This window comes from Oryza brachyantha, chromosome 7, assembly GCF_000231095.2.
Source record: "Oryza brachyantha chromosome 7, ObraRS2, whole genome shotgun sequence".
NCBI lineage: Eukaryota > Viridiplantae > Streptophyta > Magnoliopsida > Poales > Poaceae > Oryza > Oryza brachyantha.
Genome location: NC_023169.2, coordinates 3,108,711 through 3,127,146, shown reverse-complemented (window position 1 = coordinate 3,127,146; position 18,436 = coordinate 3,108,711). Strand labels below are relative to the sequence as shown.

Below are 18,436 nucleotides of genomic sequence, written 5' to 3'. Positions count from 1 at the left end.
AAAGTCAAGTCTGAAAAATAAACTTTCACGAAAAAAACCCAAAAATCAACTTCGAATTTAAGGTTGAAAATTCAACTATTGCCTTATAAGAATAAACATATGCGTAAAGATGAGAGTGAATATGTCCTAACCCGTACTGGATTCATATGGATGATAACAATATTGACACATATATAAAACATATATATGGATACTCTATGGACAACACATCTTATGATATACTAGAATGGTCTGAATGGAGGGGGTATTGGATTCTGGTACTTTGAAACAGACAGTACCTTGCCTTCCAGACCCTTACCAATTGAGCAAGCTGCTTCCTTCCTTCACTTTGTTTAGCACCTTATTTTTTTCGCTTATGCTTATGTTTATAATTTAAAATTTGAATTTTTCAACCTTAAATTTAAAGCTGATTTAAGATTTTTTATTTTATTTTTTAAACTTTTTCTTATTCATAAATTATTTTCGTTTGTAAATATATTGCTTCATTTTTTTCATTGAAAAACCTAAAAGATGGCCACCTTTGTTATCTCCTTTCCAACTAAAAGCTCTTCGAATTCTATCTTCCATTTGAAGGCCCATATGACGGTTAGGAGGAGGGTGAGAAGTTAGACCGGTATCGCCCTTTCGAAGCTTCCTTCTTGTTGGTACCATATCTAAAAATTCGTAGTTGCAGCAGAAGTGGGTTGTTAGAATCATGAAAAAAAAAAAGAGAACAGAAAAGAATGGATCGTCTTCTTTTTATTTCAGGTTGGAACGTGATGCCTGAAGAATCTCACTTGACTGCTTGAGATGCCAGCTAGCACCATAAATTGAATTAACAACTACAAGGTTGCCATCATCTGTCGAGATTCTGAACTGTTCTCCACTACCTTTAAGAAAACTGAACTTTATCCTTATCACCACCACTTTTGTTTTGCTCAAACTTTGCATTGTCGACACCAATCTACATGTCTCTAACATCTCTTTTATTATGTCCAACCAATCGTGTTAAAATGATAAAACCTTACTGAGAACACTCCTATCCTCATCTTCTCATATCCTCATCTTTTCGCTTCGCTTCTGATTATACTTATAACCTAAAATTTAAACTTTTAACATTAAATTTGGATTTGATTATGAGATTTTTTATTATAGTTTATTTTCATCATTGGCTTTTAGCTCGCTAAGAATACGTATATACAAGTTTTATTCATAAATTATTTTTAGGTTGTAAATATGTCATCTAGTTTTTTCCCCAAAAAAAATTCAAACAATCACCCCTCTAATTTATACGTTGGTCATGATATATAAATACAGAGGGTAAATCCGTTTTTGGACTTTAAATTTTACGAAAGTCCGTATATCACTGTCAAATAAAGAACCAATTATTTTTCATCCTAAACTTTTAGAAACCGGACAAACTTCACGCTATGATTGTTTTTAGCGGTGTTTTTAGCCCCGTCCAGAATCACGTTATTGATTTTATAATCAAGCAGTTGGTAATTTGAAAATATTGCTTTAGATATCCTACACTTTGCATCTCTTTTCCTTCTCACATATTACTCTCACATCACTATATTTTCTTAGGAAATAAGAGGAAAATTTTGTGGCATTCGGATTCATTGTCATATTATTACTAGAACATAATGAAATAGTATTATTGATATAGATGTGATAAAAACCATCTTTAACATCAGACTGTGGGTAAATCTTGGTCGCATTTTAAAGTTCAAGATGAAGAATAACTGATTTTATAGTTAATAGTTAAAAAAATGTGCTTTTGCAAAAGCTTAAGGGTCAAGCAACGAGTAAGCAAACGGGGACGCGGAAGAATAAGAGGAAGACAATTTGATGTGATCAATGACATGATCCTTTCACACACATGACACATGTATCAATCACCTTTTCATGTCCTTCACTTTCCACTTCGTCGATCTTGGTTATACTACTTCTTGTCCACGAACATGTTTTTCAGACCTCTATCATTTGTTTCTCGTAAAGTAAGATTTTTTATATCAATTTAGTTATATAAACTTAAATAATTATCATAAAAATCAAATAATCTCTTAGTCCTAAAATATGCGCTAATCTCGAACATCGGATACAACTCACGAGTGGTGGAGGGTGACACTGAACTTTCTTGGGAGCGACATGCACCTCATCTTTTTCGTTGCGTTTATGCTTATAAGCCAAAAATTTTAATCTTAAATTTAGAGTTAATTTTATGATTTTTTCCATCAAAATTTATTCTTCAATCTTGGTATTTAGATCGCTATAAATTCATACGTAAAATTTTATTCACAAATTATTTTTTATTTATAAATATATCGTTTGACTTTTCTCGTAAAACACCAAACAATCGCCTCAGTGCAAGGCTAATAATATAACCAACAAGCTGGCTATAAGACTCTTTGTAGTCTTCTTATAGCTTATTTATATAGTGGTTAGCTCTTCATCTTTAATGCAGGATCCACATGTCTCCTCACAGAGTGTCTTGATTCTTATGCCTGAGCTGGCTATAAGCTTATATCACACTTCTCCTATCTCTTCTCACGTCTCTCTTTCATGTTAACATTTAGTCGGCTTATAGCCCTGCTACTATGCTCCCTCCCTCTCAGTGAACACCGTCTGGTTCGGATTGTTATATTATCCCGCGAGAAAGGGTCGGCCTACATGATTCGGTCTTCGCCAATGGTCGACCTGACAAGGTTGGATTGAAGGCAGGTGGTGATTAATTAGCATTTCGACACGTGATTACATGATTAAATTATATGGTGGTGGTCAGGACGGTTACAATGATATTCGCTCCCTTTATATGTGTCACCTAATATTTAATTATGTGTACACTTTGATTGTTTATCTTTTGCATAAAGGTATTCTAAATATATAAATAGATGTTATATTATCGAAGTAGGTTATATGTACCGATTTACGAGTATTATTTCATTCACCTAGTTTAACCGTTTAAAAATTATTATTAGTTAAAGATACACATCACTAGTGATAATTATAAAGAAACATACCTAGAGTCTCGTATTTTTATTTAGTCAAAATTTAAATTTTAAAACTTAAATTTTAAATTGATCTTTAGCTTTTTTATCATTGTTTATGCTCTAGTGTTTTGCTTTTAGATCATTAAGAATAAGTAATCGGTATGGAAACGTAGCAATAGATTAATATATAATTAATTAATTATTATCTATAAAAAACTTAAAAAGTATAGTGATATAATTTTTAAAATTAACTTTTACATATATGATTTTTGTAAAAATATATTACGGAGTATTTAGTAGTTTGGAAAGTGTGGGAGTAAAAAACGAGAAAATCAAAGTATCACTTAGTGGCACATTTCTGTTCCTTAATTAATGGCCGCCGCTAACTCAAAAGACGCGGCCAGCTCTCACTGTTCTAATCGGTATTCCCTAATCGATCAACGACTTCTATCTTTGCTTGCTTTTGTGAGGCATACTATCTGTCTCAGCATGCGTTTTTTTCTTCCTCTTTTCAGTTTCGTTTGAAATTTCTGCGTGCTGCCAAGTTGGAAGTTTTTGTATGTTTCCTTTTTCTTTTTCTCGTAAAACCACACGCAAGGGCGCCAAGCTAGTGTGGTTGACAGGTGATGTCAAGAAAACTTAGAGTACTATGTTGGTGTTTGGTTTTTTTAGTCCTAGAACTAAAAATTAAAAATTAGCCTCTGAACTAAAATCTTTAGCCTCTACTGATTGGTTAGAGAGGCTAAAAGTACATCATATATAAAAATTTTGGTCAGGGAGGCACGTATGAAAGAAAGTTTTAGCTCCAATAAATACCTCTAGAAGGGACTAATAGACTAATACAAACCGAGAAACAATTAATTCTAAGAAATGCCATCGACGAATGTGAGTTCTAAGAAATATCATCGTATAAACAAATTTGTTTAAGAAATGCCATCACCGTTAGGGTTTCATTAACTTTTTTCGTTTAGTGCTATAGTGTGAACAGTGTATTTAACGACGAAAATGGACAGAACCCTAACGGTGATGGTATTTCTCAGACAAATTCGTTTGTACAATGGCATTTCTTAGAACTCGCATTCGTCAATATCATTTCTTAGACTTAAACATTTGTCAATGACATTTTTTAGATTTTCTCTACAATTTTAGCCCATTTTAGTCCCTCCTGTTTGGGTTTTAGGGATTAAAGGAGACTAAATAGAAAGACTATTGGATTAGTCACCTAAACCAATCAGACTCTAAATATGACATTCATTAGGTATTTATTCCATTGTTGGTATGAATAGCTAGTTTACATAAAAAAATAAACAATTTCATCCCGTTTAAGCACATGTGGTGCTTCAATTTTCATGACGTGGACCTTCACCTTTTATAGTGAGAAATGGTAAAAATGCTCTTTTCTTTGCCCCTCATTCTCGTTTTCTCATTTTTTTAAAAAAAATCTCAATTTTTTCATTCTCATCTTCTCATTTTGTTTAAATTTGTGTGATGATGTCTTTGTATGAGTGGTGGCTTTTCTCATTTTCCCTCTCTCATCCGCATCGTATTTTAAGTGAAGATAGTACCTAAGGCTAGTGCTTATATGACTATATTACTTGCTCTTAGATCTAAATACAACTGCGTCTTCACGGCTCTCTTTATGAAAAAGCATGCGTAGCTTTTGTAATTTATCAATACTAAAACCTGTTTAAATGCTAGACACTGAATGTGCAGCTAAATATATTGTTACATTTCATTTTTCACCAATTCAAACGTAACAGCATCACCATCTCGGCCAATCCTGTAATCTCTACAAAAAGGAAAATGTGCCCACAAACTCGATGAACCTTGTACAAAGCTATCGCCGTTATCGGTTGTTAAAAAGGGCCACCGATACCAAACGCTTTCCTGAATCCTGATTATGTGTTCAATGTCTAGTCCACACCAGAAAATATGAACAAAGAGGAGGTCGGTCAGTAGAAATCCAGCACTCCTGATACAGTGATAGGAGGGTCTATTGCCACCCGCTTTGCCTTCCCTTCCGAAACGAGCTGCGGCAGCTCGTTCGCTTCTTTCGGTGCAACGCCCGGGGCAGTCCACAGGGTGGCGTGCGGCCAATCGTTTCTGGAAGTGATCTTCTCGCCGTTCGCCGTCCCGAGATCCACCTCAAGGGCGGCCATCTTGTCGGAGAAGAGGAAGGCGTTGAACATCACGGGAACTTGCTGGTTCTGGTAGACACCGTAGCTTGAAACTGCAGCTACACCATGGGCTCTTTTGTGGGCAAGGGTAACATGAGCCTTGTTCAGGTTATCTGCCAGTTTTGTGGTGTTGAGGAAGTTGCTGACATCGTTATGCTCTGCTAGCTGTTACAGTCATGCAATGTACAGGGAATTATTAGAATCATTAACAATGTTGTTCATGTCTGCTTTATAGTGAAAATTAAGCACCAACGAAACCAGAGAGCATTGCTACCACTGGGAAAGATTCAAGCAAACATGTACCCAAGGAGTCCTCAAATTCAACTGGAACTGCCATTAAAAGGACGCCAAGCATAGAACTCTTACCTTTGGGAGAACGCCCAATATATCTGTTGGGGTTAACGTAACAGCAGCAAAGACAATATTGCCAAACTTTCGCTTCACAGTATCGGGCATTCTGAGATCACCTTTTGCAACAGATTTTAACTGCTCCAGTACTTCTTTCACTACAAAGTCAAATGGAACCTACAAAAGAAATTTAAGTAACATTATGAAGCAAGAACTACTATGTAGAATTAGTACATTAGGAGCTAGACAGATAGAAATGCTTGACAGGGCTGCCCTCTTGTTCTTACACTCATACAAGCATTTTTATTTAAATAAATGCAAATGCTAAAAGGGTCAGTTTTACCATAATGTAAGGCAAGATGGTGCTTAGTGCTTTCAGGGCAGAGAGCAGAACGGGCACCGGAAGAGGCAGGACTTCAGAGATGGCATTTGAGTTAAAATACATCTCAGTCTAGTCAGATCTCATTTTTTTGCCTTCCCTTTATGCAAAGACAGACCCTAACAGATCTCTAACACGAAACTACAACTCTACAAGAGTAGAGCATTATGTTTAAATTTATAAGACATGCATATATTTCAAAATACAAAAAATTGCAAGTTCTGACTAAAGATTAGCCATTAACTTATGTTGAGCATATAAGATGGTACCAATAGATTCATAGTTGAAAGTGTTTCAATCAAGTATAGGTTTTGTACTCCCTCCAGTTTTTTTTATTTGACGCCATTGACTTTTGAATATCTGTTCGACCATTCGTCTCATTTAAATTTTTGTGCAAATATGAAAGATTATAAGTCATTCTTAAAGTTTCTTTAGTAATAAATCAAATCATAACAAAATAATTAATAAATATATTTTTTAATAAGACAAATGGTCAAACGTAGACCCAAAAGTCAAAGGCGTCAAATAAAAAAACGGAGAGAGTAGCTATCAACAATATATCATATCACAAAATTAATGATCAAAGTCCAATTTTTATGACTGTGCCAAGCCACGCCTTGCAAAATATAGGAGACTAAGATGGAGTGTAACTATGTCTATATGGAAACATATCATCTGATTGGATGGAGACCAACAGAACTAATCACCTAACTGGCTGCACGCTACGGAAAGCTTCCAGGCTATTTCCCTTGTTCATCATCACATGGACCCCAATAGCTACACAACTGGTGCATCATATTTCTATGAGAATTTATGGACAACGTAGTTATAATTTTGTGGTTTGAAGCAGGAAGGATCAGTTGTATATCATAACATGTAACTCTGCACACAACACTTGCAAACTATAAAATGTCTTGCTGATATTGTTAAATCATATTATAAATGATTAACAAATGAATTTACCTGGATAGAGTTGAGATAGTCTGTGTTCGCAAACAAAACCTGGCGCAACCTTTTCTCCCACTGTGCCCATTCTTTTGCATATGCACCTTTTGATGGCTCCGCTCTGATTTGGAATTGTTTTGTATAAGTTAGCCAGTATATAACCATGAAATTTAAATCCAACACTGGCTATGCCACCAATATCAGCTGTAGCAACAGCATAAATGAAATCAAGTGTTGGTTGCTCAAATTTCTAAGTGCAATATGCCACACCCACTAGGCATTTGAGTATGATGGTACAGCTAATTTTTGTACCAATAAGGTTTCCCCAACAAGTCATCATGATATTGTTGTTCACACTTCGCAGTGTGCTTAGAACAAGGAAAGCAGAACATTAAAATTGGCTGCCAATTCCATACCTTCCATGCCTACTTTGATGCAGTCTGAACAAGCTAATCCCTTCATCTAAAATAGCTCTCACTTCATCAGGCAGCGGGGCTCTGCAATTCGTAAAATTCAAGTACCATTGTAGTGGATATAAGAAAACAAACTTATGACATGTAAGATACTCCGACTTCACGAAGCAGACAAAAAAGAATTGAAAACCAGCCCCATCACAACATATTTGTCTTTTTTTTGCACGTAATATGTAAGTTTGTAAAAAAAATACTATACATGTATTAAACACAATGTTCTATAAAATGGAGCAGTATAGCTCTATGTGAAAACCATACCTATCTGGCTTTAATAGTGGCATCTTAACCAAGGAGCCAAAACGCTCGTATAGTTCACTGTCAAATTCTCTTCGACTCTGAAATGCATACTTCTTGAGTGAATGGTATGTTTCAAACAGAAGCAGAAAAGTTCTCATGAAATGTACAAACCTTGCCATCATAGAGGTTGTAAAACATTAGCAGAACATAGCCAGCATTTGGTGATGCCTTATCCAGGTTACCCTTCAGATGAATTTATAAAATGTTTGTCAGATTACAATATATAACAGTGATTAGCCAATTTAAAAGTGACCATAGTAACCATATGCATTTCTGTCTAAGAGTAAAACTGACCAACATACCGGATGATTGACCCGTTGAAGTACACGAAACATGAAGACAGCAAGAGCATCAAGAGAAAATGGATTTGACTCGGTGCCTGCATATTTAAAACGCTAAAATTAAAAATAAAAATACATGTCAAGAAATTACAAAATGAAAGGGCGTCAGCATTCATCGATAAACATATATAAGTAGATGAGGGTGTATCACTTTAGAACCTGCACAATCTCCTCACAGCATATATAAACTTAAACTTATTAATGCACAAGTCAGAGAAGAGATCAATACAGTTATTCTGTCAAAGTAGCACATTGTCAAGTATATACGGTGTTTTATAAATTTTGGCCTTAAGCTCCTTCTACATAATAGCTATTGGCCCATCTATAAATAGCTATGACCCAATCTACAAATTTTCAAGTCCACATGCTCTTTAACTTGAGACCTTCAGATTAATATATATGATTTATGTTACACTTATCATTTCTATCATAAATACAAACAGCATCAACTTTTTACCCAGATATTAGTGATTTGATGCTCATCTTGTCTTGGACTCCTAGTCAGGAAAAGGAAAAAAATGAAGAGAAACAAACAATGGAGCACAGGTCACCTTCAGAATCAGGAACAACAGGAACAGCTACAGCCTTTGTTGTCCTGCACATATCCTCAATCTGGAAGAGGTGATCTATTAGTTCTTTCTAAAACATTTAATAAGTTCGGACTAAACAGAGGAAACAGAAATCATGCAAAGTAATCTTACCTGCCTCCACACTTCTTCATTTGGTGCATTTTTGTCAGCAAGGGTTATTCTAAATGGTTTCTTTTTTCGTTCATCAGCAACTTTTTGCCAGTACCTTCCTGTAATGACAAAGTTAATAAAATTGTCAACTCATGCTTAAGTGAGAAGCTTATCATTATTATGAGTTAGTATGAAATACAGCACCTATGAAAAAGGATAATGTTTCAAATAAGTATAAATATAATTTATCCAATAATATGTTAAAGAAGTAACTGATACTGATGTACACTCACATTGTAAGCATTAAAATCATAAAATAAAGGGAAACATAGAAATGTGATTGATCTTATATGGGCCGAAGTTATAGTTCTAATAGTCATGCACTTCAAAGGAGGATATTGTGGGTGCAAAACATGTTACAACATGTATATACGCCTGAGCATCTTGTGCAAAGATAGAATCATCTTGTGCATAGCATGTTGTACATCTATGGTTTCATAACTTGCTACATTGGAAACCTTTACATTTGAAAACCATATCTAGAAACAATTTTAGCAATGGAAAGCAAAATAGCACTAGCATGATGCATTGGCATAGTTCTTCAAAATATACCAAAAGCAAGGCTCATATCAGTTGCTACACCAGAGCAGCACATTGTCACACGGCAACAAAATATCTTAGTTGGAGAAAGCCAAACATCAATCAAATGAAGGACCACATGCTGCAGGTGTATGGTTCATACATTTGAGTTGCATTAATTGCATGAATTTCATTCTTCATTGTAATAGTAGAAGATCTAAGAAAGGGACCTTCCTGTTGAAGGTGATGTTTGGTCCAATAAACACAACCAGAAAAGTTACTAAGCATGTTTAATGTTACATACCTTTAATAAGGTCACCCATCAAACTATGAAGAGGACGATTATCACCTAGTCCACCAGGAGTGTTTAATATCTCCTTACAAAGGGCTGACTTTGCACAGCCAGGTATACCTTTAAAGAAAAGGTAAGCATAATGAAGAGCATATCATGAAGGGAACCAGGAATCCAAGTAGAAAAATGTAAGACTGAAGATTAGCGATTTCATTATGGGGTGAAGTTTACAGTAGTACAGTGTCAGAAGGTGAGAATAGATTGGTATGCAAATTATATTGCATGCCCTTGCTTGTCATAGGGAAGGCATAGATTTGAGATGGGAAATAAAGTAGATATGCCATGCCTTTTGAAATGAGAGTAATATTTTATGATGGCCACTTGGCCAGGCACCCTTGTCTTCTGTCTCATTACCTTTGCCACCTCCTATCCATTGGTCTGCTCTCAATAGTAAGGAATGCATATCGATACAGGTGCAGTAATTACCCAGAGTATCTGTGCATCATATTTAATCACTTATCCAAACATTTGGGCTGTGTTCATTTGTTGGGATTATTCCCAGATTTTTTTCTCTCGGTTTTTGCCTGCACGCTTCCCAAACTGTTAAATGGTGTGTTTTGCGAAAAGTTTCTACCTAGAAGTTCATCATCTCATATTTCTAAAGTAGATTTTCAATTTTGTAGTAGTTAATTCCATCGTTTATACCATTAAATAACTACAAAAGATTAGATAATCTTTCATCTACGGAAAGAACAGAGCCTTGGTAGTCCGTGCAGTGTGGCACCTTAGTTGCTAGTGGAATCAAGGTTCCATAAGTACTAAACATGTGTAGGTGCACTAAACATGTTCACCAAATGAGATTACATTTTTGTTGATTTTTAGGGATTTGATCCTGTGACGCCTGGACTGTTTTCTCAAGTTGTCCTGTGCTCATTCAGCACTGAGGTTGATTATGGTAAATCTCAATCAGCATTGCTGCTTTTGTATGCTTTGGTTATCCAAGTTGCAAGTGATAATATTATTGCATTCAAAAAAGATGTACCAATTGTGAGGTGCAACAGTTTGGTAGCATAATTTTTTTTCTAACCTCGATTGATTTGTAAATCAGACTAAATGATCATATATCTACATATCTACAGAATCTTCAAATAATAAGCACAGCACAGCATGGCAACTGCAGGCTGAGCCTTAACACGGCTGTGTGCCTGTGTCCCTAGTCCAACTCCATGTAAATGCTGAGCTTAGGATAAAAAAAATCTGGGTATATTTATAACAGAAAATATTAGATAATTTAAGTAAAATGGATGTTCCAGAATCTGATAAATGCCCATATGTCTTCAGACAATTTCTAACATTCCCAATCAACACTTAACAGCAACTTTGATCATGCATGGTAATCATGAGCAGAGAAATATTATCAGTCTCAATTATTTTAACTGTAAGAGGCAACTCCAATCATGTAGACAGAAGAAAAAATTACCAGGAAAGAAGACAATCAAACCCTCAGTTTTCGGAACTACATCCAGGGATGTCGATGTAGGACTAGCTGGTGTAGTACCACGTTCTGCATGAAGATCACCCTCTTCATCTCTCTCTGCCTCAAGTATTGCCAAGAAATTTTCAGTCTGAACCAAGTCACCAGCTGCCCCTATCAGAGCCTGATTTTCAGGACTGCGCTTAGCATACTGTTCAAGGAAAGGCTCTGCTTCACTAAGATATGTTGAGGATGAAAGTGGCTTATTCCCATACTTCCTTCTAATATAGACAGCCCTAGAATGAGAAAACCAAATTAAATTGGAAGGAACATACACAGTTTCATAAAGAAGAAACTAAAGGATAACTGTTATCAAGAGAAACAAATAGTTATGGTATACCATTCATCCAGCAATTTGCTAAGTTCTTTCTGTTTACTTGCTGATGTTCCCCAGTTCTTCATCTGCCTGATAATACACATTCAACAAGATTAATACAGCAGCACCAATTAAAGATAAAAGTGCCAACTCAACCCTGTTTGTTAAACATAAATCATCATTGGATGGAGAGTAAATTTCACAAAACTGCAATTATTTTGTAAAAATTATCACTTTGCTACAAGTTTAAATGTGCATTTCACAAAACCGCAACAATAGCAAACAATATTATCATAAAACTACAACTTTACCCATTGTGTATGTACGACATGTGGGCCCGACTTACACTAGCATGAGTATTGCGTGTGAATGATTAGTGGGCCCAAAACTTATCAGAGAACTAAAGTTGCAGCTTTATGACAAAAGTATACGGTGCTGTTGCAATTTTCTGAAATGTCTAGCTAAGCTACAGTAAGCTGATAATTTCGATAAAATAGTTGCAGTTATCTGAAATTTATTCTTGGATGAAAGAAAACATCAGGTCAAAAAAGGATGTCCTACATCTGTATGGACTCACTTTAAAGAAATTGAAATTGTCCATTAATATACAATAACCATTAGTTAGATATATACAATACTAATATATTACAACCTTGATAAAGGTCTATGGGAAGTGCTACCACTGTTTTCCTAATGCTATGTAAATTGCGGATAAGATTTAACTAAAGAATTAAAACCAGTAGTAAGTTAATAATGTAAACCTTGATGCTCTTGTTCAAATTATCCTAATTACCCAATTGATTACTGAAAAATAGTGTGAAAACCGAAGCTTGAAAAAATAAGATTGGCATGTCATACCTCAGGTAGTAAGTTTTATAAGCAGAAGGGCCATCTTTGAAAAGTGTAGACAGACCATTCCGAATTAAGAACGTGCGTAACTGTTAGGTAGTAATACAGGAGAATTGTTAGAGATACATATCCATCAAAGTTAAAACTGCATGGTCATAGTCCTTGCCCACTTGCAACAATACAATAGCTTCAGCAGATAAGGAAATCCATGCAGTAATACCAAATAAATATTAAATGGAAGTAACAAGAACATTGCATGGTAATAACCAAAACGTAAGAGTACATCAAAACGAAAGTGACAACACAGAGTAAATAGCAGTACCATTGGAAATTCAAACAGTGGCCATTGAACACCTAACCTAAATAACTGAAAGCCAGAAAATAATGGTAGTGAAGTACCTTATATGTAAGGAATTTTAGTTTCACCATCAGATTTGAATCCTCATCAGCTAGACCATCCTTTGCTGACGGATTTGAATCCAAGGCGCCATTGATATCTTTCAGTGAGGTGTCAATGTCATGCGGAAGTACGGAAGATTTCATATTATTAGCCTTGAACAGGTTTACATCAACAAAGAAACCTAACAATAAAACATAGGTCAGTCTATGGTAACATAATAAATCTATGAATAGTGAGAAATATGAACATATTATTTTGAGGGAACAGAATTGAGTAACAGAAGGTTCATCTTACCCCTATACAGTGGCCACAACCCTTGATTTCTCCTGAAAATAATTCAGCAGTTGTTTAGAGCTAACAAATTCAAGAAACATAAGATTGACATTACAGGCTCACCTCATCTCTTGCTGATAACGTCTAAAAACAGAATCACTGTGCACATGGATGACCATTTTGTAATATAAGTTGTCATTTGTTAGAGAATCAATTTTGTGATAGTTCCAGTAACATTTAAAAGCTGCAGGGAAATGCCTCTGTTTCATCAAACGAATCATCTCCTGTAATAGTATAAATTGGAACTAAATCACCATCTGAAAAAAGCATATACAGTAGCATTACAGCCAAAAATATTCTATTGCTGGCCAAGAAACACTGGAAGATGCTAACCTGTAGTTTCTTAGTTGCGTAGTCTGTAGGATGTGCTTGTAAAAACTTAGTGACAACCGATCTGTCAGCATTTCGAGACTGATAATCAAGGCCATTATATCCAAACCAATCAGAATGGTCTGGACACATTGAAGATCCAACATTTTCAAGAAGTGCTTTAATTTGCTGGCCACATGAAAGTAGTTAGAAGTTTTAGCAGGATAGAAACAACACAAAGTTAAGGCAAATCATAAACAAACAGAAGTTGACAACACTGAATCATACCTGCTTTTCATCAGACCTATTAGCAGCACATATTGCTCGCAAACTTGGTCCCAAGTCAGAGTTAGCTGCATAGTGAAAAAAAACTTCTCAACAAATGGTAAAAGATGAATTGTTTATAACTTCACAACTCAAACATATTAAAAGAAATCCTTGGACATACTTAAATGCACCCAAAAGTATTTACTAGATAAAAGCATATTACACCTACGTGGGTCACAGATCCATCATTTGTACACAATTCCAAAAGTGAACGTTTTTTTTTTTTACATTGTCTATATGGGTGTGGCCAGGATTCAAGAAAATGCTTTACTTGTGGGTCTATAAGCCACTCAAAAGTCAAAATGAGAAAATGTCCCAAACAAAAGCATAGATACCATAACCAAAGAAGGCAGTTGAAATATTTCCAATTCTTTTATATTCTTTCTACTGTCATTTTTCTCCATTAACCATAGCACAAGTGCATAAAAATAATTTTGATGTTATTTTCTTACCATGAAATGTTCCGGTCATTCACTTGAATTGTATTTCCACCATAAAAATATAAACATAGTGTTCTGATGTGTTCAAATTAGAATATCTCAGTGTGCATGTTTGAAAAGAGAATTCGCAGGCCATTCATAGGTACCCATTGACCCACTCTAGTTCAACTAAATCAACTAAAATGCAGATTCTCTAGTTCACATTTGGTACATAATTCATTCAGTTGAACTAAAATGGGTCAATGGGTACCAACAATACATTGGCTAACAGTCCACTCCCATCCCTACTTAATAAGATAATATTGAGATGAACACTTGGTTAAGATCATTGAAGTAAACTGAAACAGCTCATTTACTCTGCTGAAAGAGACAACATATCAAAAATCATTTTAGTGGTTTACCTCCGTCTAATGGAGGCAGGGGATAGTTTCTCAAGACTTCTTCTATTTGCACTGAACTTTCACGGCTAACAATACGGGCAACCAGACCTTCAAGTATCTCACCCTGAACCCTTACATGATCCTTTGAGCCTAGAAATTTACATAATAGTTAGTACTTCAGAGCTTCCATGAGGAAATTAGGTGAAAAGATGCTAGTTTCAGTTTAGTTTACAAAGCAGTAAGACAATGATTGAAGATATACTTAGAAATACCTGGTACAGATACATCGGCTATCTCATCGAGGGCTTTGCAAACAGGTGTTGCAGTCCCCTCTTCACATAATGCATCATATGCAGCAAAAAATGATGAGGCAGATTTCCTAGTAAAAGATGTAAACAGAAAGCATAGTAGTGTTATGCGGAGAGCCAATGGCAAATACATATGGATGCTCTGAGAGGTGGGAGCACTCCAAAAGTTACATGTGAAACTATGTATGAGGCTATCTAACAGGTGAGTTAAAAAAAGTTTAATGGATAGGAATTGACCAGATTATAGTAAAATGGACACAAAGTAAGTTTGAACCTACAATTATCTATACTCCATAGTGATGCAAATCAACGAATATAAGACGTTCTTAGTATGGAGAGATCAGTAAAAGTACACGAATACACCAGTGACCCATTGATATCAGAAATAAGAAAATAACACGAAAGAGACATGTTTATGACAAAAGGGAAAGAACTTAACTAAAATAGATGTACGTTTGGTAGCTTTACTAGGACTTATAGTCCTATGTAAAGGTCTACAAAGGTATTATATTAAACTGATGGCGTCACACTCTTTCACATTGTAATATGAATGTAACGCAGACGAGTATGACGGAATATAAGGCTTTCAAACATCAAGTTATCAGGCAGGCACCTTGTAGAAAATAGCCAGACATGGTTTGTAGGTAGACGCCATTTCCGACAAAACCCAATTACCTCTGGAGTAGAGTAGAATTTTGGCTTGCCATGACTCAACTCTGTCACAGAAGTAACCACAGCTGCAAGAAGGCCAACATAAGATAATAAAAGATGCATTTCACATAAACAATCAATAATAGCAAAAGTGAAAAGTGGAGGAAATGCAGCTAGTGAACAAAGTACAGTGGCAAGAGTTGCTCCCTCCAGATTAGATGCCATGTAAGTACCAGCACTACCATGGCAAGTAGAATGACAGGAAAAAAAAAAAGACATACGAAAGATAGCTGGTGCGGACTTAATAATCAGAACTCCCCGAAAATATCATGGCATAAAAATTTCATAGTCCAGAATATGAGGTTGCTAGGGTATAAAACAGACACGGCCAAAGGGATGTTTGTGTACAAAATGTGCACCACACTTGGCAGAAAATTTGTCAAAAACTCAATGTTCATAAGTAGACCCTCTAGATACGCATTTTTACGGGTACTGGAACAAATGGCAATTATAAGGTGCAGCAAATGAAACAGAACTAAGGTCAAAAAAGGAAATAACATACCATAATCATCTTTTGGCCTTTGACCATGGTCTCCTAACACAGCAGTCACAAGTTCCATTGAAATGCTTATGCGATTTTTCTATAAGGGCAGCGCAAAACAGGGTGGAATCAGTGATCTTAAGAAATTGCAGATCCAGAAACCCTACAAGTGAAAGACACAACAAACACATTGAGCATGCTTGATGCATGCTTAATTCCAGCAAACTATGCCTCAGAAAGAAATTAAGCATAGCTACAAAGATCACATTTAATGTGGTTGTAATTGAATGACCTTAGAAGTACTCCTTCGGGTGAAACATGTCAAATTAAGGAGATATGCTCAATAGAAATACTAAAATACAACAGAATTAGGCAAAAAAAAATAATATTCACCTCGTTTAGGGCCCTGCACAGTTGCTATTCTTAAAGGAATACTTCCTGTACCAAGTACTAATAGCTCCATATATGACAAGCACAGAACGATGCATACTACAACACTCAATGTAAGGAGTGCCAAGAAAAGTTGTGTTGGGAATGGCATATACCTCAAGAAAATCATTGAATTCTTCTTGCATTCTAGGAGCTTCCTTCCCCCAAGCTTCACGAAACAGGCGTCCCAGAACAAAAACACCTACAGCTGTGTAGCTACAGGCAGAAACTTAGCCTTCAGTTATAGCATAAACAGATCGAGGAAAAATCAACACAATTTTACCAAAACATACATATTTCCGAAGCTGTTCTTGGCATATGCACCACCATGGTGGCCAGCATACATGAAAAGAGATCCTGAATGCTTGAGTGTAACCTGGAGAAAACACGAGCATCTTAGATTAAAAACGCAACCATCAAATACCTGTTTTGTTTCCTGTAACTAAAAGCCAAAAACCACATATCCAATATATACCTCCAAGGTAGCTAAACCATGCGACACCATCTCAAGCATCCGGGTTCTAGTCTGCCATCATGAAAGTGAGGTTAACACATCAGTAAAATTTCTAAAATTGAATTAAATTTATCGAACGGAAATACAAATTGACCACAAACCTCCATTACTACAAGCATTTATTGTATATATCAGTTCATTAAAACATATTTTCGTATGAGCAAATAAATGAGGCACTACTATGAAATAAATTAAGAACTGATAGCTACCAAATAAACAAATGAAGAAGAACGTAAATTCAATGAGCCTAAAGAGAAAAGCGAGTCACAAAAAATCCATCGAGTCAGGAAAGTTGTGTTAAAAGTAATGGAAAAAAAAAAGAACTACTCACAGAAGTTATAGTGGAGACCATGGTAATGCATTCAACAGCGAAAAGTACTGCAAGCGGACAACAACTAATCCCACTCAATTTACTCTCACTTATTATAGCCCCATGGATGGAAACAGAGAGCAATTAAGCCATGAGTTATTGAAAATTTGCATGAGCGTTGGAAAGTAAACGTACCTAGAAAAGAATATGGTCAACATATGGCTACAAAAAACTTCTTTAACTAATCATCTCATCCTATAATTATGACCCGAAATGAGGTAACATATGTAGACTCAGATGATCAGAAGTTCAGAATCACCAAATTCCCCAAAACTATCATAGAGCATCGAGGGGTTAGGAACTCTCTCCAAAGTTGTTCGCAACACTTGCATTGTCACAACACGATCGAATGACACGAGGGAAACCAAAGCACGCACCTCCTGATCGGACTTCTCGTTCTCAAACTTGGGGTAGAAGGTGGCCCTGATCTGCGACTGGGTGAACGTGTTGTTGTCCACCTCGAATTGCGGGGCGGCCTTGAACAGCCTGGAGAGCTTATCACCGTCGACGCGCTGCTCAGCCGCCGCGGCCGAAGAGGAGGAGGACGACGACGACGATGCCGAGGTCGCGTAGCCCCTGGGCGTCCACATCTGCGACGCCCCAGCCTGCGGGGACGGGGAGATGGCCATCCTCTCGACACCACCAGCAAGCTCGGCGGAAGAGGACGCCGCCGCCGCCGCCGACGCAGTAGCATCCGTGGCCTTGGGCTTCCACTTCTGCTGCAATAGAGAGAGGCGCGCACGCGTGAGCGATGAACGGGGCAGGAAATCAGGGGGGTGCAGGAGCAGGGCGTACGCAGTCGCGGTCGCGGCGGGGAGGCATTGCGGCGGCGGAGGAGGAGGAGAGGCGGAGCGGGAGGAGGAGGGGGAGGAGCCGCCTAGGGCTGCTGCGCGGGGAGAGGAGGAGAAGGGAGGAGGAGGCGGAGGGGAGCGACATATAAGGGCGGCGCCGGAGTTGGGGTGGTGGGGGAGGGGCGGCGCCGCCGTGTCCGACACGGCGGAGTGTGGAGAAGGGTCGTGGGGTGGGGGGGGGGGGGGTGGGGGGGATGGGTTCACCGGACCGGCGTGGGTGGGGGTTTGGGTTGGACCTTCGGCCGTGGGCTCCACGTCGTGCGGGTTGGGCCCACAGGAAGTGGGCCCCACGTCGGGTTGGGTTCGGCTGATGAGCCTGCTAGGCCTATGTTTTGGATGGGCTTGGAGCTTTGGGCCAGATGAATAGGCAGGCAGTACTGCAAAATCCTACTGTCTCCGTT

At 37.2% G+C, this 18,436-nt stretch overlaps 1 protein-coding gene across 1 annotated transcript; it reads right to left on the bottom strand.

Moving 5' to 3' along the window:
• Positions 1 to 4,614: 4,614 nt before the first annotated feature.
• On the bottom strand, positions 4,615 to 18,120 carry LOC102706019 (tRNA ligase 1). Its single transcript, XM_006657463.3, has 27 exons — positions 17,980 to 18,120; positions 17,562 to 17,903; positions 16,776 to 16,826; positions 16,594 to 16,676; positions 16,417 to 16,516; positions 15,893 to 15,971; positions 15,293 to 15,416; positions 14,644 to 14,750; positions 14,393 to 14,521; positions 13,513 to 13,577; positions 13,249 to 13,413; positions 12,979 to 13,139; positions 12,877 to 12,908; positions 12,582 to 12,763; positions 12,192 to 12,271; positions 11,358 to 11,423; positions 10,964 to 11,253; positions 9,496 to 9,603; positions 8,634 to 8,731; positions 8,484 to 8,544; positions 7,894 to 7,970; positions 7,703 to 7,774; positions 7,553 to 7,629; positions 7,238 to 7,318; positions 6,840 to 6,942; positions 5,516 to 5,674; positions 4,615 to 5,314 (listed from the first exon to the last, which is right to left on the bottom strand). The coding sequence occupies exons 1-27, from the start codon at positions 18,118 to 18,120 to the stop codon at positions 4,925 to 4,927; spliced, it is 3,423 nt and encodes a 1,140-aa protein (XP_006657526.2). The 3' UTR covers positions 4,615 to 4,924.
• Between the last annotated feature and the right edge of the window lie 316 nt (positions 18,121 to 18,436).

Bases quoted from the DNA above. Each gene is read 5' to 3' on its own strand.
- LOC102706019 (XM_006657463.3), bottom strand. From the start codon at position 18,120: ATGTCGCTCCCCTCCGCCTCCTCCTCCCTTCTCCTCCTCTCCCCGCGC. The intron at 16,517-16,593 runs GTATGTTTTGGT...TTCTGCCTGTAG, and splicing joins AAGAACAGCTTCGGAAATAT to CTACACAGCTGTAGGTGTTT. The intron at 8,732-9,495 runs GTATGTAACATT...TTGTCATTACAG, and splicing joins GATGGGTGACCTTATTAAAG to GAAGGTACTGGCAAAAAGTT.